A 23,562-nucleotide genomic window follows, 5' to 3' on the forward strand; every position below is an offset into this window, starting at 1 on the left:
GATTAATTGACATTGAATTATTGACTGGAGCAGCGAAATTTTCTTGTGTTGGTAAGATGTGTGGTAGTGATAACATTCAGATTGTAGATAGTGGTAAGGGTGTAGGCTTGGCAGCCAGTCTGCATACTGTGTGGACACAATGCAATACTGATAGTTCACTCAAAACTTCTGAATGTAAAAGCTGGTACTAAGAAGCTAATATGAGGTTTACCTAAGGATTGAGGTGCATTGGAGTTGGGAGAGAAAGGGGAAATTTATTGTGTGGAATAATGAATATGCCGGCACCATGTCTGAGATATACACAAATAAACTGTGTGCTGGAAAACATAATTTTTGATGTGTGTGAGGACAGTATGATAGCAGCTACAGTAGAAGCTATTACAGACAAGGACCCATTAGAGGAGAATTATTTTGGTCATGTTAGAACAGATCTTGTTGGATCACGTGATGGTATACTCATGAAGAGAGGGCATACGTCTTTATATGGTGTGTCAAGTGTCGTAAGCACTGACACAGGACAGGAACTAGATGTTCACGTTATGAGCAAATTCTGCCATAACTGTGCACTTGGTGGAGAATGTGAAGAAGATGTAAAAGGACATAGCTGCAGCAAAACATTTTCTGGTTCTAGTGGTGGAATGGAAGGAGCTAGTATGCAAATTATTTTTAAGAGATCTGTCAAGGAACATGGTGTCAGATATGTGAAATATCTTTGGGGATGGTGACTCCAGTGCATTCAAGTCTGTGAATGAGAGAAAACCTTATGGAGAACTTTCAATTGAGAAACCTGAATGCATAGGTCACATCCGGAAGAGAATGGGCTCAAGATTGAGGAAACTTGTCAGTGACATGAAGGGCATAAAGTTGGAAGATGGAAAGGGCGTTGGTGGACACAACAGACTCATAAAGATGACAATAGACTCTCTTTTCTAGTGTAGTATGGCAAGGCTATCAGACAGAACCTATCCAGTGTAAATGACATGAAAAGTACAGTATGAGCTATGTATTTCCACATGTTGTCAACAGATGAACACCCAGTTCATAATCTGTGCCACATTAGCTGGTGTAAATATCTACAAGCTCAGGGGAATAACAACCCCTACATTCACAAGTAGAAGCTTCCAAATTGTATCCTAGATCTTGTCAAGCCCACTTAGGCCTACAGGTTTCTGGCCGATCCTGCACTTCTCAAAAAGTAAGTTCATGGAAAAACACAAAATCCAAATGAGCCTCTAAATTCACTCATATGGAAACAATGCCCTAAAACACATTTTCATCTGCTACAGTTGTCAGAATTGCAACTTATGATGCAGTTATTGTATTTAATGCTGGGAATGTCAGGAGGAAGATGGTATTAGAAATAATGGGCTTCAAGATAAGAAATTTTACTCGAGACATCCTGAGAAAAATAGATTTACAGTGTGTATCTGCAGCTGAAAAGTCAGTTGAAGACCTGGTAAAGGAAAGAAGACAAACAGCAAGAAACCAGAAGAGAAGCCTTGATGGGGAAGAGTACAAATGTGGTGCCTTCTGAAGAAGTGACATAAGGAAAAAAGTTAGGTTGAACTTTAAATTGCGTTTCCTGAAAAGTTTGTTTTTTAAAGTTTATGTACCTTTTCCTCAGATTCTATGAATGCTAGAATTATGAAATTTTGGACACATATTTCTGTAAACCTAATAAACATTGTCTCGAGAGCAAATTTTGAAATTCTGCTTGCAAGATGAGATATAGGGCAGAGTGCTTGTAATTTTGCATGAATTTAAAATTATACTTGTGGAATTAGAATTAAAATATTCTCCTATTTTACCTATTCCAAAAACCTCATGAGAGAAGCTTACAGCAAACAAAGAGATGAAACAGAGAATTTTTTGTAGAAATCTCTTGAATACTTCCTGAGAAAAAGGAACATATATTATTTTTTGAAAATAAAACTTCAAATTTCGTTCAAAAAACGTTGAATACATATAACAAAGGATTTTATATGTAAATTTGTTACTTACATGTTAAGTGTGGTACAAAATTTCATTGCCATATCTCCAAAACTGTGGATTTGGTGCATTTTTGAAATAGTGTGTGTTTTTCATTGAATTGTTACTTTCTTTGTACAGGCCAGTGATAGGCCAACGGAATTGGTTCAACTTATCTGTTAATGGCAGCTCAAGTGTGAGTCATTCAAGTTTTAAATGAGTATAGTTAGTTGGAGCAAACAAATGAAGAAAATTATTAGTCTATCTTTGTTCAAGCTTTCTGTTTCAAAAACTGTTACTAATAAAATCAGTATTATGCAAAAAAGCAAAAAAGGTAGAATTCCTGCAGTAAACAAACATGAAGAACAATGTAGGCCCCCAAAAAAATTCTTCAAGATAAGTATCCATTATAATTATAAAGTAATCTTTCCTGCTATAAAACTTCTATGACTTTCAAAACCTCCTCAACCTCATCATTCAATTGTTGAAGTAAATGTACTCTATAATTAGAAATTTACACTGAATTTCTACATATTAAAAAGTGCAGGAACATTTCAATTAGCATTTCCCCACAAGGTGGAGAGAGAGAGAGAGAGAGAGAGAGAGAGAGAGAGTGAGAGTGTATTCTTATTCAGCAAGATGAATGTGAAGATTTTATAATATCTCCAATTTTTTTCCAAATTTACTTTCATCCTAATTAATCCTGCCTTTAAATACAATTGCCCAACAATATCAATCCTAACCCCCCCCCCTCTCTCTCTCTCTCTCTCTCTCTCTCTCTCTCTCTCTCTCTCTCACACACACACACACACACACACAGTGAACTCACCCATCAACCTCTTGAATACCTAGAACCTGTCCTGCTGACTACTTGTATCTCCCACATCTTTCTGAAGTCCCTCCGATATTCCTCAAAACCCAGAACCCCAACATACTCATAACTGTTGTCAACCTATCTACTAAAAACCCAAATCCCACAAAATTTCCAGTCCTATTCAAACTCACCTTCAGCCCATGGCATAAATTCCGTAATAATGAAGTGATCAAAGCATGTGCCTGGAAAATGGAAGGTCACAGGGTCAAATCCTGGTCAGACCACAGATTTTTTCAGTCTGTCTTTAGCCCAGTGTTCACCTCTTAATGAAGTGAAGTTTTGCCAGGAATGACACATGGCCCAGAGTCCACATTAAACAGTAGGTACCCTTCCCTTGGTAGGATTATTGGAGTAGGTTAAGGACGCAAGTTCTCAAAGTGACATCCAACTGAAAGACTTTCACCAGGCCACTGAGCCACATGAAATTATTATGTTACATTATTCCTTACAAATCTAACCAACTACATCATTACCCAAAACTACTACTCCTTTTGGGGTACATATATACACAAATTTTTAGCAGGGCCATGGGCATCTCCAAGGCACAGTCATAGGACAGCATTTTTATAGGCCGTCAAGAGGATGCCTCCTAGTATCTCAAGACACTAAACCTCTTAATTAGCACAAATTCATGCATGACATCTTTGTGACTTGGATGCTGTACTATATCAACAGTAACTTCATCAACTGCATGCAGCACAGCATACTCCACAAACCACTCACACCTGCCGAAAAGCCACAGCTATAGAGGGCCCAATATCGACTATTGGGTGACACTACACACCAGAGAAACAAAATTCTTATCATCTCACTGCCTGCAATTATGATTAGATTGTACACCTTTTTGAGGCAATGCACTCAGAGCTCCACGTCAGATTACACTCAGATTACTCTCAGATCACACCAAGCTTATGGAAGACTTGCATGAGACATTATGAACCTAGCACAATGCCATTGCTACACTGACTGCTAGTGAATACTGTAATCCAGTACTAGTCGCTGTATCCTGCTACTAATGCATGTGAGCATGATTGCGACGAGTGTAGCATCATCACATGTGCGTCCTTAAATCAACTGCCAACTGTATCAGCATGGGCTAGCAACTAGAGGTCACTGTAGGAAGCGTGGACATGACTGTGCTACCAACCCTGATTGAACAGCTTACTTCAGCAGTGACCACATTGTCAGCTTATGTGAACAGACAGGGTACCGTTTGACTGGTCTATCCACCCACTTTTCCTAGATGTGATGGTTCATCTGAGGTTTAGGAAGCCTAAGAAAAAATGACTCAGCATTTTTTGGCTTTCAGTGTGACATACTCAAATTTGTAGAAACCCTTATTCCTCTCGTGCATTCCACCAAAGGTGTATCAATTACTGTGTCAGGCTCCCCCTTTACAAGAATAGGCAGCTCTTACTTTTGATCACATTTGAAACTTATTGTCGAACTACCATTGCAAACAAATTTATGTCATAGCGGTGCAAGCTGAATTCTACCAATGAAACAAGAAACCAAATTAGTCGTACAAGGCCTGTGCAGGTGAACTTCAGGGCCTTAAATGTGTCAATTTGGTACTGATGCCCATAACGACTCTTATGCAGACTCTAGGTGTGCAACACAATTATCTGTTCAGCTCTGGACAAGGAAGGGCACCAGAAGGCTTTACTCTATGAAAACCTACCAATGTCAAAAGTTTTGCAAATAGCACAATCTTTTGAAGTTTCTTAGGCATCGAGTGACAACATTGATGCATGGGGTTATGTGGCACTAGTGTCACAAGATGTGACCACTAGGACAACAGATAGCTGGCATGATGATGTGGCAGTGGCAGCGATAAACACACAGGCCCAGTGCCAAGCAGACCAAGGCCAGCCCAAGCAGCTGTGACCAGCATCAGCATTCTCTGTTTCCATCTTATCATTTCTGTTTTGTCCAGCATGAATGATCAGGCTGTCCTAAGTGCTGGGCTACTTGTAATGCTTGCCAGAAGAAAAGCCACATCACCTCCTTGTGTCATTCCCAGAAGATTGCTTGCGATTTGGACATGGAAATAAACTGTGTGACTCCAATGCTTATGACTCTCAAGTTGTGTATCTTGTTAATTGTTTTTCACCAAGTGTTCCAGCTACAGGGTGACACAGGTACTGCAATCATGTTATTGAATTCTCAAACCTATCTGAGTTAAGAAGGCTCACCACTGTTGACACCGGTCACGCGGAAGCCGGTCAGTTACAAAAAAACAAACACTGAGCTTTTTGGATAATTTATGGCATCTGCCTCTGACTAGTCAGCATTTTGTTCGCGGTTCGTTCCATTACATTTTTTGTGGTTGCTGATGCCGGAGATGAGCGAGCGGAATTTTCTATCACCAACACAGTTCACCCTGTGTCCAATCAGGTACTGTAGTCTCAATTGGAAACACTGTGTGAAGAAGTTTCAGACTTGATTTTCGAAGGTATAGGGTGGGTTTGCAACAAATTTTTCTTTTCATATTTCTTTGAAATGCAGGCTTGGCCTCATTTTTGGTGTGCAGGTCCTCTTCCTATCACCCTGAACGATTAAGTGAAAGCAGAATTGGACAGACTTCAGTTTCTGGGGGGAGGGGGGGGGGGGGGGGCAGGTGCAACCTGTTATGGCTAGTAAATGTCTCCGCTGGTGGCCATGCAGATGCCGTCGAGGAAACTTCGCCTCAGTAGTGACTACTGTCAATTGTGAATACGTATCCTCTCCCAAACCAGGAGGAACTGTTAGTGAACACATTGACTGGCCAGCACTTTTCTAAAATGGATTATTTGGCGTGTATCTGCAGGTTTCTGGGGATGAAGAGTCTCGGCAAGCTCTGGTTTTGAAATGCCCCTTTTGGTTTCTATCAATATCTAAACCTTTTTTTGGTGTGGCTAGTGCCCCTACTGTTTTCCAATGACTTTTTGAGAAATTATATGGATAATATTGCTACCACAGGCTCCTCTGTAATCGATCACTTGAAAAATTTGCCCATTTTGCTTTCTGTCTTACGTTCTGCAGGCTTACAGCATACCCTTACGAAATCCCAGTTTTTTCAACATTCTATTGTTTCAGAGGTTGAAAATACTGCTACAGTTGTCAGGTTCCTTCATTTAGAAGCACTAAAGGGAGACATTAAAAGTGGGGACAATTTAAAACCTGCTAACTAAAAGTCAACAACTAATTGAGGCTTACGTAAGATAAGACCTGAGATGAACTTTACATCAAGAAAGACAGGTAAATTTTAAATTAGTGCTATTACTGCTAGCTATTAATTGTCACAACAGTTAACATCCATCCTGACTAAATAATTAAAAACTTTCCTTACACTTGTGGAATGAGAAAATTTTCATTGTTTTTTACTGTTTATACATAAATTTTATGTCACCAGCTTCCACTCAGTTCTACTACAGTGCTCTACTACCCTGTTCAATAAGTTCCTCTACCACTCACAATGCATGTTTAACATTTTTCATGTAACTTTCTATGCAATAGTTGTTTCACTTTTTCATTTTAAATGTAAATCATTAATTGAAATTGTGAACACCCCGGCCCTGCATTCTTCTTCCCATCAACAGAGGGCAGTACTTTTGTCACTCTGGTTTACCAGTTTGCTTCCCCATTTGCATATGCTACTCTGTGCTCTGCACTCACTGGTAATACACCATGTCCTGTACTCATCCACTACATCACTCGCAGTCACAGCATGAAGTGTAAGTGTCCAGGTATTCTTTGCATATTTCTTTATTGGGCAGTTGTCTGTAGTACTGTCTGGTGTCACTTTGCCATTGACTTACGTCTTACGGCACCTAGTCTGACTGGTGGTTTCTAAAACTTTATATGGAACTTTTTTGATTTTTTAAGTGTATTGCTGCATGAAAAAGCAATCAATTTCTCCACCATATACCCTATTCAGAATTCATTCACAAAACTGCAACCTTTTTGCAGGGTTATCTGGTTTAAGTTTTTGCACTGCAGTTATTTTATAGGAATGTAACTTCAGTAATTTCATAGTCATTTGAACAGAGCCATAGCAAATTCCCATTTGCTAAGAAGGACATCAAACAAATTTTCTAGGAGACCTTTCTACACTATTTCCAGTGTTATCCAGAGTTTCTTCCAAGAGTATTGTTTGTGTTATCTATGTTTCCTGCCAACAACATTTCTCATTTCAAAATTCCTCTTGAAATAATCTCTTGTCTACATATGTTAATTCTGTACTCATATATGAATCATACATGAGCACTCTATGGTGCATAGAATATTTGCATTTCCCCATTTCACTTGAAACACTTTCACTTAATACACTGTGCTGTGTTGCCCAGCTAACACGTGCTATTTGCCCAAGATTTTTACAAACACAGAGACCTCACAGTGGAGGGGAAATATACTCAGTATACCAGTATACTGGTGGCTGGCTCCAGTGGCAAAAAAAAAAAGTCTCCGCCAGGTGATTGCATTAAGGACTGATCACATTGGCTGGATAAGTGATGTCCAAAGAAATACTTTCTATTATTTAGTAGAAAGTGAGAATTGAGTAAGCTTCCAGATTCAAGTGCAAGAACAGCTCCAGTGGTGAAGAGGTCCACATTAAGAGTAACTTCATGTAACACATCATTTCACCAAGTACCCACAGTGACATCTACAGATAATAAATTTCCATCAAGGAAGGTCAAAGACTTCACACACAGACTTTATATGGAATTTAAATCAGTGAAAGGGTTTATTAGCTAATGTGTTATATATTCCTTGAATCACCAAATATTTAAGTATTCTGTTTCTTTTTGGACTGTCAATAAGGTGTAACACACCATCCTTCAACAATGCATTTAAGTATACACAAAAATACACGAGCACTTACATATATTTCATCTGTTGTCCTAAACTTTACAATGTTACGAATATTTATCAGGTGCCATTTCTTAAGTTCGACATAAGAGGCTTCCACTTCAGTCAAAAGTTTCCTGTGAACATGGAGGTTATCATTACAATCTGGCATGTAATCACATTAAAACTGGCATGAAAAGCCAGCAATACTTTATTCAAATATATGCTACATGCAAATTAAGTCTCACCTTTAGTTAGTATATTTAATATGTTTCTTAAATCAATAAAGTTAGTTGATCAAAGCATTCACTAATATTCAATTCCTAGCAGACAATTTTATTTCTTTTTCACAGAACAACATTCTTGCTTTTGAAAAAGAACAAAAAAATAGTGGTTAGTAGCTTCTGTACCTGATGTTATGAACACAAATATCATAATAAATTCAGTCAATCAAAAGTCCAGACTGGAATTATGAAACGGTTCAATTGCTATTCACCAAAAAAAAGGAAAAAACACACACACATTCACACATACAAGCACACCTCAAATACCATTATCTCTGACCACTCTGGCCAGATTGCAGCTATTGCATTGAATGAAAGCAGTAATCTGGAGTGGGGCAGGGAAATGGGAAGGATAGCAGGGTATGGGTTCGTTGAGAGAAGAGTGCTGGCTGGTGGAGCCTGCAGGACCTAGAAGGCAGCAGGACAACGTTGCCAGTTGCAGTGTAGAGGTGCTGCGGGGGAGAGGAGGGAGGTGCGGAGCATAAAAGGAGAGGGGTAGAGAGGGGAAAAGACTGGTGGGTGCATTCGCACAGGGCGACACACAATGAGTCTGAGGGCACATGAATTGGGAGGAGGTGACAGGACAGAGGGAGTAGAAACTGTTGGGTGGAGGGTGTGGAGACAGAACATTATCATATGCTAAGGCCAGGCTAAGTTTGGGATTGGAGAACATGCTGTCAAGATAACACACGTCTGTGGAGTTCAGAAAAGCTGGTGGTGAATGGGAGGATCCAGATGGTCTAGGTTGTGAAGCAGCCACTGAAGTCAAGCATGTTATGGTCAGCTGCATGTTGTGCCACAGGGTGATACACTTAGCTCTTGGCCGCAGTTCAGTGGTCACCATTCATCCTGGTGGACAGCTAATTGTTAGTCATATCTGTATAAAGTGGAAAAGACTGGTGGGTGCATTGGCAGAGAGTGGCACACAGTGAGTGTGAAGGGACATGAACTGGGGGGAGATGATATGACAGAGGGGGCAGAAATTGTGGGTAGAGGTTGTGGGGTTGTGGGGACAGAATCTTATCACAGGCTGAGGCTAGGATAATTTAGATAGAGGAGAATGTGGTGTAAAGGTAACACCCATCTGTACTGTTCAGAGAAGTTGGTGGTGGAGAGGAGAATCCAGATGGCTTGGGTTATGAAGCAGGCATTGAAATCAAGCATGTTTTGTTGAGCTGCATGTCATGCCATAGGATGGTCCACTTTACTCTTGGCTCCAGTTTGGCAGTGGCCATTCATACTTGTGGACAACAGGTTGGTAGTCATACCAACAGAAAGAGCTGTGCAATGATTGCAGCAAATGGTTGCTTTCACAGCTGGTCCTGCCACTGATGATGTATGGTAAGCCTGTGGCAGGGCTGGAATAGAAAGTATTGGGTGGGTGGATAGGGCAGGCCTTGCACCTAAGTATTCCACATGGATGGGGTCCCTATGGCAAGGAAATCGGTCTAGATGTGGCATAGCGACGGACTATGGTGTAATGGATGTTGGGTAGAGAATAGAACATCCCTTTAAGAGAGGTGGGAAGGATTGTGGGTAGGATGTACCTCATTTCAGGGTACGGTGATAGATAAACAAAGCCCTGACAAAGAATGTGGTTCAGTCATTCCAGTCTGGGATGATATTGGGTGATGAAGGGGATGAAGCTCCATTTTAACTGGTTCTTGATGATGATGGGAGAATTAGTGGTCTGTGTGGATATAGTATGCGAAATCTGTTTGCAGACTAGGTCTTGGGGATGCTGCCTATCTGCGGAATCACAGAAGAGGAAGCCAACATCCAGATATGTGGCATCCTATGTTGAAGAGCACCATATGAAGCAGAGCTCTCTGCGGGCAAATGTGCATGGCAATGGGATGTCATCAAGCTTGAATCATCAGCAGCATCATGACATGGCAGCTCAGTGGAAATAAAGGCCCCTGTCCAATGCCATCGTGCAATGGAGGCCATTTACTGCGCATATTTAACTTCACCACCTGCCAATTGTTGGGAAGCACATCCCTTTCCATGTGATTCAGCAATATGGGCAACTTTGGCTAAAGAATGGTCGGACAAGACCAATACCCTAGTTTGGACCTTGGGGTTAACTGCTAATCGAACAATCACATTCTGAATCAGTGAGTCCACATTCAAGATAGCACACTGGGGACACCAATCAATGCTTCTGCAAAAGTCCTTGCAGGCCAGTGGACCAGGCCACATATGACTGTCTGAGATGCTTATGGTGCTGATAAAACTGCAACCATGCCACCACTACATGGGTTAGGGATCCACAGAGAGATTCAAATTTTGCACAATTTTGTACAGCCCTGTACTGCTGGACAATAACAAGGTGGCCTTATCAGCTGAACTGATAACACCAGGCAGCAACAATGAGCACAAGTAACTCTCCCATCTTTCTGTAGACTTGTTGGAACTGATGAATGGCATCAGGGGTGATGAGGGAAAAGATGTCTCTGGGGGTGCAGCACACTGTGAAAGTGAATCAATTCCACATTGTGTTTGTGCAGCTCCTGTATCTGCTCCTGTGGCAGTTTTTGTTGTTGCTGCTTCTGGGGATGCAAGTGTTCCTGCCAGCATTGCATTGTAGCAGTTACTGTGATTTTTTCCTGTTCCATTCACGTACGGAGTACAAAACGAATGATTGTTTGAGTGTCCCCTTGCATTCTGTAATTAATTTAATCTTGTCTTTGTGATGATCCCTGCAGGAGCAATACACAGGTGTTTGTAGTGTATTCCTAGAGTCATCTTGTAAAGTGGTTCTTGAAAGTTTGTAAGGTTTCCCTAACTGCACAGGCATGAAAATGATGCAAAACCATCCTGTAGACACAAATGTTGCTACTCTAGATGATGGCAGGTACTCAACCTGGAAGCTAGGATCTGCAGGGGAACAAAGAGTCTGAACACTTTGTAGACACTGGCATGGAGAAAAGCACAGAACACAACTAATGCGTATAACTGAAACAAACAGCACATGGAAACAAGAGCATGGCACAATACAAAAGCCAGGTCCAAGCAGTCAATCTCAGTGTAAGAACTGACTTGCCTGGCCTATCATCACCTGCAAATAAAGGCCTGGGTGAGCAATTGTGCCCATACAATGCTCTTACAAACACCATCCATGACATTTTCCACACTGTTCTGTGTCAGGAAACTCACCCAGCTCATCTATGTTCTTACATATGACTGCTGGCAGGGTGACAAAGCCAGTTTGTCCTGTACTTATTTATTTATTTATTTGTCCTTATAAATTTCTTTTTCAGTACATATATCATACACATGATATTGGACAGAAAATCCTTTTATCTATTGGTTTTACAAACACCAAACATACATTATTTAAAGTTTTATGACAAATTTGATGTATACAGTTAATAATTACAATTTTTAAAAAAAATACTGTATATTTTAACTTATTTCTACAATTAAAGATACAAACTACATTTTTTCTTGCATGAATACAGTGATACTAAATAGTAGCAGGTTTTCAGAAGGTAGGCTGTCACAGACTTTTTAAAGCTCTGTAGTTCAGGAAGAGATTTTATATGTCTTGGTAATCTGTTGTATAGTTTTGTTCCTGCATGATATACACCTTTTTGGCATAGTGTGATGTTACAATGATTAACATGTATGTCACTGTCTGACTTGGTACTGTAATCATGGACACTTTTGTTTTGAGGAAAAAGGTTTCCTTTCCTCAGTGTACTTTTTTTTATGTTCATGACCACTTCCAGTATATAAATGCAGGGAAGGGGTAAGATCTTTAGATCTTTAAAGAAAGGCTTGTATGGTTTTCTGCTGCTCACTTGTTTCATTATTCTTTTCAGGAAAACTGTTATGGACTGGTGTACATTTCCCCAGAAAATGATACCGTACTTCAGTATCGAATGTACACAAGCAAAGTCTACAGCCCTAACGGTTTATGCACTAGCATTGTTGAAAAGAATGGTTACTACATAGCTCACTTTTGCCAGTTTAGAATTTAGGGATGTGATATGAGTGTTCCAAATTTAGTTTCATTGACAGCACTAATGATTTGGTTATCTATACATATACATATTATGGGTTGTGCCGCATTTTTATTTTGATCTGTTTGGAAATTCATGAGTACTGTTTTTTGGGGATTAACTGCTAGCCTGCTTCTGGTAAACCATTCAGACACTTCTTTTGTAATATCTTTTGAAGATGAAGGGAGATTTTCCTCGTTATTTCATTCAATCAATAGACCGGTGTCATCTGCAAGCAGTTCAGGTTCAGAATCACTAGTGTGTGATGGGAAATCATTAATATATACTAAAAAAAATAAGGGGACCTAAAATAGAGCCACATGGAACATGGTTCTGAAAGTGTACATGGAGTACATTTCCTTCCATGTACTTAATTTCAGTTAACGATATTCCAAATATGATTTAATCTACTAATTTGGCACACCTCTTACACCATACCATTCAAGCTTCCTCAGGAGCACAGAATGATAAATCACATCAAAAGCTTTTGTTAGGTCCAAGAATAAACCTGAGATATTTCTGTGGTTGTCCACTGCGTTTAGGACATGGTTAACCAGGTTGAAAGTGGCTGTTTCAGTTGACTGCTGTGATCTGAAGCCATGTTGACGTCCAGAAATATTACTCTTGTTGAAGAACATAGTTGTGAAAGAAACACTTCTCCAATAATTTTTGAAAAACCTGACAGTAGAGACACAGGCCTATAGTTACCCATACATTGCTGATCACCTTTTTTGTATAGGGGTATTACTTTTGCAATTTTCAGCTGTGTGAGAAGACACCACACAATAAGGAAGAATTGCATATGTTAATAATGGAGAGAGTATTTGTCTTGCTGTTATTTTTATAATATCCAGAATATCATCAATACCAGATTAATAATTACTCTTCAGTGAATTAATGGTATTTAGGAGCTCTGTTGGGCCTATTGGACTGACGAACATGGATATATTATTTATTTCAATAGATGAAAGTTATTTCCATGTCATATTAGGTGCATTATGAAATTTTTCTTTCACTAATTTTCCAGCAACAGTTGCATAGCAAGAATTGAAGCTATTTGCAACTGCCCTAGGGTCAGTGATATTCTTGCTATCGTGCAATATCACAATATTTTTGTGAGTTGTCTTCTTCCCCATGAGATCCTGCACAGCTTGCCACATGGACTTAGTTTTATTGCATGACTTCATAATATATTTGTCATTTTCCTTAATTTTTGCATCTTTTATGACACGTTTCAAAAGCAGCTTGTACGTTTTGAAATAACTAAGAAATTTTGGACTGCTGTCAGTTTTTGACTGCAGAAAAAGTTCACACTTCCTTTTACAACATACTCTAATGCCCAATGTAATCCAGTTTTTGAATCTATCTGTGCGTTTGGAAATCACTTTCCTTTGTGGAAAAGCACTCTCAAAGTTATGCATGAAAATGTTCAAAAACTTTTCCATCTTTTCATTGGCAATTGAGGTATCACATACTTCTCTCTTCTTGTTCACTGGTTAGATACTGGAAGTAATCAATATTTTTCTGACTATAAATCCTTTTATGGATAATATTTTGTACACTGGTCAAAATGTGATTTACAGGTATGGTCAGTAATTGCAAAAGATGGTCACTATAGCCGGTATCAAAGTTTTTCGATGTGCACTTGTCTGTGTTTACATATACCTGATCAAGGAGAGGGGCACTAGTTTATGTTACATGTATTGGAGCGCTAACAGTTAGACAAAGATAGTAGGCTTTTATAATATTTAAGACCTTTTCCCTGTGAAGGCTGTGGCTCAGAAAGTCAATACTAAAATCTCCACACAGTACCACTCTTTTCCCAGTTGTCTTGAGTTTGCCTACAGCAAGGTTTAGTTTTTTGAAAAAAAAAAAACACTTGTGTTGCTAACAGGAGATCCATACACACATCAAATAATACCTTTTACAGGTATGAACTCAAAAGCTGAGATTTCAAAACCTCTTTCACACCCTAGTTTGCAAACAGAGGCTATACTCTTATAATCTACATTTTCTTTTACATATATACAAGTCCCCCCCATGTTTTGATTCCATTCTACAAAAGAAGTTTGCAAGGTTAAAACGCAATATTTTTAAGTACTGTAAACACTCATTTTGTAACCAATGTTCACAAAAACATAAAACTGAAACATGTTTCCATTCACTATTGAGAAGAATATTTATTTCATGAACTTTGTTTGTTAATGGCTGTACATTCTGGTGAACAATCTTTAGTGTGTGTTTGCAGTTTAATTCTGCATCACATTTTTTTGTGGTACAGTCTACTCCCCCAAAATATGTCTTTCGCCTTTTTTATTAGCCATCACATCTTTATTTAAGACCCATTTGTCCAACATACTTTGGACTGCTTCTATACTATGCCTGTTGTGACTCAAATCTGCTAAACAACAGATTTCTCAACCAAAAATTGTTTCTCACTGTGATTTAAGTGAAGGTCATGGCTGGTATGCATGGATCTGTCTAATGTGCATACATTTATTTATTTCACATACAGAATTTTTTTACATACTTCATCTATCTCTTCTTTTATTGTTCCTATTAATTTATTTACACATGACCAACGGGGTAGGTCGTATCTGTGTGGTTGATTTACAACAGCTACATTTGTGTTGTCTAAATTGGGTAGCACACTTTCAAGAACAGTGATGAGTTCACTACCTTTATCTCTGGCAATATCATTTGCACCTGCACGAATTACGACATAGCGTTTTGAGTCAAGGTTTTAATATGATTTCTCCACTGTTTTTGCCACTTCTGCAATGCTTACTCCTGGTTCGACAAAGATGTGGACACTTGCGATATTTTGTGTATCTGCCACCATTTCTATTATCTGACGTCCATAATTATTGGCAACAATTTTTGTTCTTTTTGTACACTTGAGGCCAGTCGACTTATTTTTTAGTCGCATTTCCTTGTTTATGATGTGACACATCTGAAAAATTTACATTGCACAGCTGTTGTTGCTTGTAATTATTATCTGGACTCATATGTTTCTGAGTGACATTGTTTGTAGAATCATGTTTGTCATTATATCTATTTGATGCACTTACATTTATATTTCCAAGTTTTGCTCTGGTTTACACAGTTGTTCTTCCTTTGTTTATATCAATTGTAGCCGATACTTCTTTAAGGTTGAGTAGATGCTCTGTTGGTTGAGTTTTACAACCAAGATGTTGCAGTTGTTTCTTCAACAAGGCTACGTCCTTTTAAGTTCACTGATGTCACTGTTTTTGTAGTCATAATGAGACGCATGTCATTGAAATGTGGACATATGGATGTCACTGAATTTACATTTGCCATGGTTTTTTCACTAGTTTTTGATCCTGCAGTAACATTGTCCAGGTCAAACCACAATACTCTTTTTGCACTGAATATATAAAGACTCATTCTTTTTCACATTTTTCATGGAACTCAATTTTCATGTACTTTTCTTCACCACCATCTTCTAACTCAATTCATCCACTGTGCAACTTACTTTTAGTATTAGTGACACATGAATTATTCTTTTCAGTGGACTTAACTTCACCTGCATTAAACTGTTACGTTTTAATTTTGTTATTCATTTTCATTCCCACATATTTAGGAGGATCGACAAACAGTTTGAGGCTGTGGGTAGGAAGCATAAAGTTTTCTTTGTTTTTTGTGTTGTGTGTGAAGAATATGGTTTCCACCAAATAATCCCTGTTTGGTATGCAAAAATATGATAGTTTTGTAAATATGGGAGAGTTTATAAATAATGGGGACATGGTTCCTTATGATGTACAGTGCACATTTTGCAATTCTTTTTTATATCTTTAGTATGCGTATTATGATAGCCACATTTTTGTGAAAACCAATACTGTATAGATTCAACATAACTATTATTTGTCACTGTTTGTGTGTAAATGTAAGTTGTAGTCGATATTTGAATTACAAATGTGAGTCAGTTGTTAACTAGGCATTCAATGTATGCTATGACTCTACTGGGCACTACACATTGAAGTTTGAATGGTTTGGCTTGAGCCCCCACCTGCTACTGCATGAAAATATATACAGTATATTTGTTACACTCAGCTTAATTGAGTGGCCCAGAGATGTGGCTGGTCTCAATGTTTGGCTACGTTTTTCATCATGGGGTGCCAGCTCACACCTGTTGTAATTTTTAAGCTGAAATAAAATATAAAAAAACAATGCAGGCAGGTATTATGGCGAAAATTAAAAATATTGAGTCACTCACATAATTTGAGCAAATAGTTTATTTCCTCACTACACACTTAAAACACAGTCTGAGGGACTTTTATGTAAGGCTGGCCTTTAACAACTGAGGCTACAACACTTCACTATAAAATTCATATGTTGCAATCACGGCACTTGACAGTCTGTTCACAATTCACAAAACACGCTCTTGTCTGCCGTCCTAAACCACTATATTGCGCTCCACTTGATCGCTTTAAAATTGGCTACCAACCCACTACTACCCCCAGATGGGCGGCACATACATCTGTTAGCATTGCTCACATCCAACTCCCTGTCATCAAGAGCGCAAACACGGCCATAAGTGCCCTTGCCACATGTCCACTTGGGTTTTTCCAAGGCCGCGTAGATGCTAGGTGCTTGCTACGGCCCCATAGTAGCCACCAGCCAAATGCTCTGCGGCGGAAAAATGCCACTCTAAATGCCTGCCACAGCTTGTACGCTCACAGTGCCTACCTGCTCAAATTTTATTGAAATTTAATACAAGAATTTGACTGAATCAGTATTAGTTGGCTAATCAGACTCTGAATGTGGCTCTCCAACAGGGATACGACTTCCTAAAATCCTGCCCCGAAATGAGATCCATCCTTCATGAAATCCTCCCCACTCCACCAAGAGAGTGTCTTTCCGCCATCCACCTAACCTTCGTAACCTCTTGGTTCATCCCTATGAAATCCCCAAACCACCTTCCCTACCCTCTGGCTCCTACCCTTGTAACCGCCCCCGGTGTAAAAACCTGTCCTATTCCCCCATCCCACCACCACCTACTCCAGTCCTGTAACCCGGAAGGTGTACACGATCAAAGGAAGAGCCACGTGTGAAAGCACCCATGTGATTTACCAACTGACCTGCCTACACTGTGACGCTTTCTATGTGGGAATGACCAGCAACAAACTGTCCATTCGCATGAATGGACACAGGCAGACAGTGTTTGTTGGTAATGAGGATCACCCTGTGGCTAAACATGCCTTGGTGCACGGCCAACACATCTTGGCACAGTGTTACACCGTCCGGGTTCTACATCTACATCTACATGACTACTCTGCAATTCACATTTAAGTGCTTGGCAGAGGGTTATCTGGAAACTTCCCACCAACACCAACCTATCCAAACTCCGGAGATGGGAACTTGCCCTTCAGTATATCATCTCTTCTCGATATCCGCCAGGCCTCAACCTCCGCTAATTTCAAGTTGCCGCCACTCATACCTCACCTGTCTTTCAACAACTTCTTTGCCTCTGTACTTCCGCCTCAACTGACATCTCTGCCCAAACTCTTTGCCTTTACAAATGTCTGCTTGTGTCTGTGTATGTGTGGATGGATATGTGTGTGTGTGCGAGTGTACACCTGTCTTTTTTCCCCCTAAGGTAAGTCTTTCCGCTCCCGGGACTGGAATGACTCCTTACCCTCTCCCTTAAAACCCACATCCTTTCATCTTTCTCTCTCCTTCCCTCTTTCCTGAAGAAGCAACCGTCGGCTGTGAAAGCTAGAATTTCTGTGTGTGTGCTTGTGTGTTTTATTTATTGTGCCTATCTACCGGCGCTTTCCCGCTTGGTAAGTCTTGGAATCTTTGTTTTTAATATATTTTTCCCATGTGGAAGTTTCTTTCTACTGTATTTACAACCTAAGATAAAGTTAGAGAATATATTAGAGAAGTGAAATACTTATGTAAAAGAATAGACTGCAGAATTATTTTGCCAAACTCAGACAGAAATTACAAATGCACACCAAAAGACAATGAAGAACTTTATAGAAAAATTCTAATTTACATACAGAACTGGTAAAAATACGCCATTTTCTTTAAGAAGGGAGTTAAAAGACCTGGAAAACTTTTCTTGCAATTTAAAAATTAATCAATAATATCTCAAACAGGTCAACAATTTTGGGAAAATATTAAAAATCAGAGAAAACTGAAGGCAAAATTTTAAAACAGTGGACTGAATTTGTTGCCAAAACAACAATTAGGTATGTGAACAAGAAGGGAAAACAAAGATAGAATTATATGCACAAAAATAACTTTAAGTTATCCTGGTAGTAGAAACCAATCTTTCCAGTCTGAGGACAAAAAAGGAAAAGAAAACTTTTTATCATATCAAATAGTAAGAAGTGAGAATATGTGTTCTGTGACACCACCAACACATGACGGTAGACAGCAGTTGGTTTAGATAAAATAACTTAAGAAGTTTTATTGCCTGTTTCCAAAAATTATTTACTAAACCAAATTTTTGTAATACACTTTGCAAACATGGGTAGAATATAATGTGGCATACACTGTTAATATGCATCATAGCCTTCAGTTTTGAGTTGAAATGTAGAAAACAATTGTTACTTTATTTGTAGACATATTTATGAATCTAATTAACTTTTGAGAGAAATTTTTGGATAGAATAACAAATGAACTGTCAACTAAAGATAGCAAATGTGCTGAAACATATGAGCACAAGAGAAATAAACCATTTGTGTCTAGTGTAAGACAGAATTTTGTTACCAATTTTTAGGGGGGAGGATAAACCACCTGGGAACCAAACTTACAATAACCAAGAAGTGACATGTAAATGAGAGTACATTAGTGTGTTGGATTTATAGATGGCCTCCCTCTCAAACCTGTGGCATGCAAGCAGCCTAACCTGGAAAGCATTACACTAAAGATGACAGAACTTCATTAATGCACACTGACTAAGTCAGAAGGTGGCAGCGTAAACACAATAGAGGTTACGCACTCACAGACCTGTTGGCTTTCACAGGTCATATGATCACAAATGGATCCTCTAGTATCTCTACATGGTCTAGATATTTATGGCAGTGCAGTGCCACTGCAAGCCAGTCTTTCAACCTCTGGCCAGCTGCTAAGTGTACCACCAGATCTTCAGTCTTGTCCAGAATCTTTGCTACATGTGTCACCATGTCATGTGCAAACCCCTACCAACAAGAAACTACTACTGTCAATCACCTGCATTGCCAGGCCTTGCCATCTGCATAAGGAATAACCAGAATTTTGGTATCATCCATCGATCTCATCTCCATACATTGATCTTCTAGCAAGTGAACCTTAGACTTTTTCTTGTTTTGCAACCAAGTGAACCTTAGATTGTATCCTGTTTAGCGACCAAGTGAACATCAGACTTCAACTGTTCCATCATTAAAGACTTCAGCCTAAGTTCATATTTGTGTAAATTCAGTCCCAATCATGAACATTCACAAACTATAATAAAAGATTCATTTTTCTCCAAAGGGGAGCATTTATCTGGGCAGCATTTCCATTGTGTCTCAACTGTCCAAAGACATATCGCTTTTTGCGATGAAAATTCTCTTTTTTTTCATGCCCTTGCACCTCCCTTAGCTCCAATACCAAGTTTCATCACATATCTAGTGGTGATGGGATATTATTCCTTGAATTTATAACTTACATGCATGTTATTTGCCCATGTTAGACACTGTCTGTGTACGTGTGACTCCTATGATAGTGATTTCTGCACCAACATGTCTAGTTTCCAGTTCCTCAATATGGAAGTGCAGGCACAAATCCTATCTTTGCTTTCCACCATAGAGCAGATACGGAAACACCTTATGAAACAGCTGGATGCATCTCCACAACACTGAAGATGCCCACCCAGTGTCCCATATGCTTCTCCAGGGTCAACCTCCTGTGGGCAGGGCCACCACATCTTGCTGCTTCTAGCACAGTACTGGAACCTTTGGCCAACGTCAGCACAAGGCAACCTCAACAGCCATCCCTGATTGACCTATAGAGTCAACCACCACCGGATAGCACAGCTGCAGTTTCCTCCCTTTTAAACATTTGAAGCTGCATCCACATCTGCCTTCATGATGATCCTTCCAACACCTCTTACCAGCATACCTCCATAGCTGTGCCAATTCCCTCCCAGCTGGCTCATCACATGCCTTATCCATGCCTAAAATGTCTGATCCGGTCTTCTGCGTCTAATCTTAGTACATACTTTTCAAGTATGATCACTGCAATCATCTTCCTATTTTTATGTTGGCTCCAAATTCACCTACACCCACGGGGAGCAATGATTTTCCCTCTCAAGTGTTCCCACAACCAAGTACACCCTCCAGGCACAATACTATTCAATTTAAAGTGCTTCCCCACCCATCTCTGCCCTCATGACACACTCTTCTGTCCTTCAGCCATAATAATTTTATAACCCAAGTGCTATCAATCCACCTTTATTTTCATAGTACCATCATTTCCGATTCTTGTGCTTCCACACTTATTTATGACCGCTGGGCCCTTATTTATGACCGCTGAGCCCAACACATTAACTTCCACATGCTCCCACATTCACTTCTGCCCTTTGGGCTCTAAAATTCTTCCTTTCCACACACCCCTACCCTCACATCTGCCTTCTTGGTATAGTTTGTTCACATCTTTTTCAGAGTGTTTTCGCAACACTTTCAGCCATCTGCATCCTATATGTCTATTGGTCTCCTTACAGACTCACTCCAGAAGGCTCACTCGTCAGCTGCTGCTAGTCTTCCCAAACACTCTGGATCTGCCCACAACAGCCTCGTGGTGGGTCCCAGATCCCAGCATAACAACATCGCCGCTGAACATCTTTGACATTTCTGTTCCTCGACACTGCCAACACTTGGTCACCCTGCTCTTGGGCCGGGCCATGGGAGACATGACACTACACAGCAGAGCCATGCCTCAAACCAGATCTACCTGGTGTGCCCCCAGCAAGCACCAACACCTCCTTACTGGAGGATTTTCATGATCTTTTGTTCTTGACTCTAGTTTTCCCCCTCCCAGTGCCAGACAGGGACACCACCAACCTGTCACAACCTCAACGGGATTGTGGCCCCCAGTCTCCAGAGGTGTCAGCCCATCTCTGCTATCTGCATCCATTCGCCAACATCCCCCTTCTCCTGGGTCACCAGTTCCTTGGATGGGTGCATACTTCCTGAATCTTCAAGACAGGCATGAAATTCCCATCCTTCAAGGGGTGAGGGATATGGTGTAGGGGTCACTCATCCAGCAGACCTGCAACCCCTTTCAGACCTATGGAATGTGAGCGGCCTAGCCTGGAAGGAGTTACAATGTCAGATGACATACCTTCAAAGATGCTCACTGTCTAGGCCAGCAGGTGGCAGTGCAGGTGCTGCTAGAGGTCGCCAGCTCCATGGACCTGTTTGCTTCTGCAGTACGTCTGATCAAAAATAGTTCCTGTAGCATTTCTATGTGCCCTGGGGATTTAGGGTCGTGCAACACTGCTCCAAGCTAGTCTTCTGTCAACTTCTGGGCTAGATACCAAATACACCCACAGTTCTTCAATCAGAACCTCAGGGAATCTACACTATGTACAATGCTGTGCCAAGCACCACCCACCACCTACTGAGGCAGGACTTGGTGTCTGCATTGGCAATGACCAAGACTTGGATATCAGCTGCTGATCTTGTCTTTGTGTATTGTTCTTCTACCAATCAAGTAGTATGTTTACATTTTGCGACGTGCTGTTGCAGCTGTAGCAGTTACAAAGCTAAGTACCAACAAAGTTATTTGTGCACTGTTATACAGTTATGAAATTTAATAGTCTTCAGCAGTGTTTTGTGGTGTTCGTAGTGAAATAACAATTTAATAAACTTTTGGAAACATTCACTCACTACATTTTTAGAGTTTTCTGTGTGATGAAGTCACTTAATAAATTTAGTGCTTTAGTTTTCAGCTGATGTTTCTTATTGTTTCTAGTGAAATTTTTCAGTAAAATTTTCATTCAGTGTTTTAACTTCATTAAGTGTTCCAGTGCTAACTTGAATTTTTCGTTTTAGCTAATAATTTTGTGAAGTTTTGTTGGTATTGGTATTAGCTGTGTTCTAATAGTAGTAATACAAGTAGTTGCTTTCTTAGTTGACAGAGAATTTCGAGGCCACTATTGTTAGTTCTATAAATAGTTCTACTAGTGTAACTGAACTTAGATAATGTAGATGTATAGTTTTTTTCAGTAACTGTAAAAGTTTACCGTGGGTGAGAGGTGTGTGCTCTGTCATAGGTTTGTGAGTAGTGGGTTACGGTATGGGATTTGTTCAAAGTATTTTCATTGGGGGGGGGGGGGGGGGGGGGCTGGGGAGGGGTGCAGTGAGGAAGTCAATGGGTATTCAAGTGAGATCCTCTCCTGGGAATGCAGAATTTGTAGTAGAAATAAGTTGATAGAGGAGCAGGAGCATAAGATCTGTGCCTTCAGGTGCATTTACAAAGCACAAAGAAGGAACTAGATAGGTTGAAGAGGGTGAAGGGTGGTGGGTAACAGGAACTGGCTGTTGGCAAGAAGGCAGACTGGGAGGAGGTGGTATTCAGATAGTTATATTTTGTGTAGATGCAATAGATTTCACCAACTGTCAGAGTTGAGTGGAGAGGAGCCTCTTGTAACTGTGGATGTAGGGAACATACAGCAGTCCTCAGCAGTTAGGAGGCCTAGGTTAGTTGAAAAGTCTAACAGAAAGAAGAAGGTTCTGCTGCTAGGTAGATCGCATGGTAGAGGTGTGGGCCAGCAGTTGCAGGAAGTGTTGGGGAGTGAGTACCAGGTCACCAGCAATGTGAAGCATAGTGCAGGGTTGGCTCAGGTGACTGACAGCATAGGGGAGTGATGTAGGAATTTTACGAAGGAGGATAGTGGGTGGAACAGAGAAGAGTCTTGAAGGGACTGGGAATATGATTTAGCTGGTGACCTGGTAAAGACAGCTACTCAAACTGGTGGTCCTAATGTGCATTTTGTACAACTATATCAGCATCACGACTGGCCTCATCTTAATGTGGCTGTTAGGCACATTAACATGAGGCTGGAGAGGGCGCTGATGGAGAGGGTATGGATCACATTTCAGTGGTGCCAGTTGGGTCTATCGGTAGACTGGGTTTCACTAGGCATGGCCTGCACCTCAATAGGTATGGGAAGGAGAGCCTGGCAAAGCTTATAGATGAGAGTGCTGATGGTGGTGGTAGGATCACTCATGAAAAAATTCCTGTAGTTGTTGGTGTTAGAGCTGCAGCTGATAGCTGATAGCTGTCAGCTGATAGGTATACCTGCTTAAAGGAAGTCCCTCTAACTAAGGACTCACCTTCAGAGGACATCATCTTTCCAAGTAGAGAAGGAATTAGCATATTTCATCAAAATACAGAGGGGTCCAAAGTAATGTATCCACTGTTTAAAAGTCCATAACTGGCAAACTAATTGACGTAGTTGTCTCATCTTTGGTAGTGTAATAGTTTGTAGTTCGAACAATTGCCACACAAGCATTGTATTGCATTGTTTTGTTTTGTCAGATGACAGTCACCAGATAGTCAGTGCTTTGTTCTTAGTTGCATCTAGTTACTTGAGTAAATGTGG

The 23,562-nt window shown here is 40.1% G+C and overlaps 1 protein-coding gene across 2 annotated transcripts in view; it reads right to left on the reverse strand.

Annotated features, from left to right (window-relative positions):
* The window catches only part of LOC126355990 (cilia- and flagella-associated protein 206-like), a 315,199-nt gene that overhangs the window by 209,138 nt on the left and 82,499 nt on the right, over positions 1–23,562 (reverse strand). For both annotated transcript variants that reach the window (XM_050006609.1, XM_050006610.1), the window contains exon 6: positions 7,707–7,809. In XM_050006609.1, coding sequence (XP_049862566.1) covers positions 7,707–7,809 — 103 coding nt within the window. The remainder of the gene's footprint in view (positions 1–7,706; positions 7,810–23,562) is intronic.

This window comes from Schistocerca gregaria, chromosome 3 (assembly GCF_023897955.1).
Source record: "Schistocerca gregaria isolate iqSchGreg1 chromosome 3, iqSchGreg1.2, whole genome shotgun sequence".
In the NCBI taxonomy this organism is placed as follows: domain Eukaryota; kingdom Metazoa; phylum Arthropoda; class Insecta; order Orthoptera; family Acrididae; genus Schistocerca; species Schistocerca gregaria.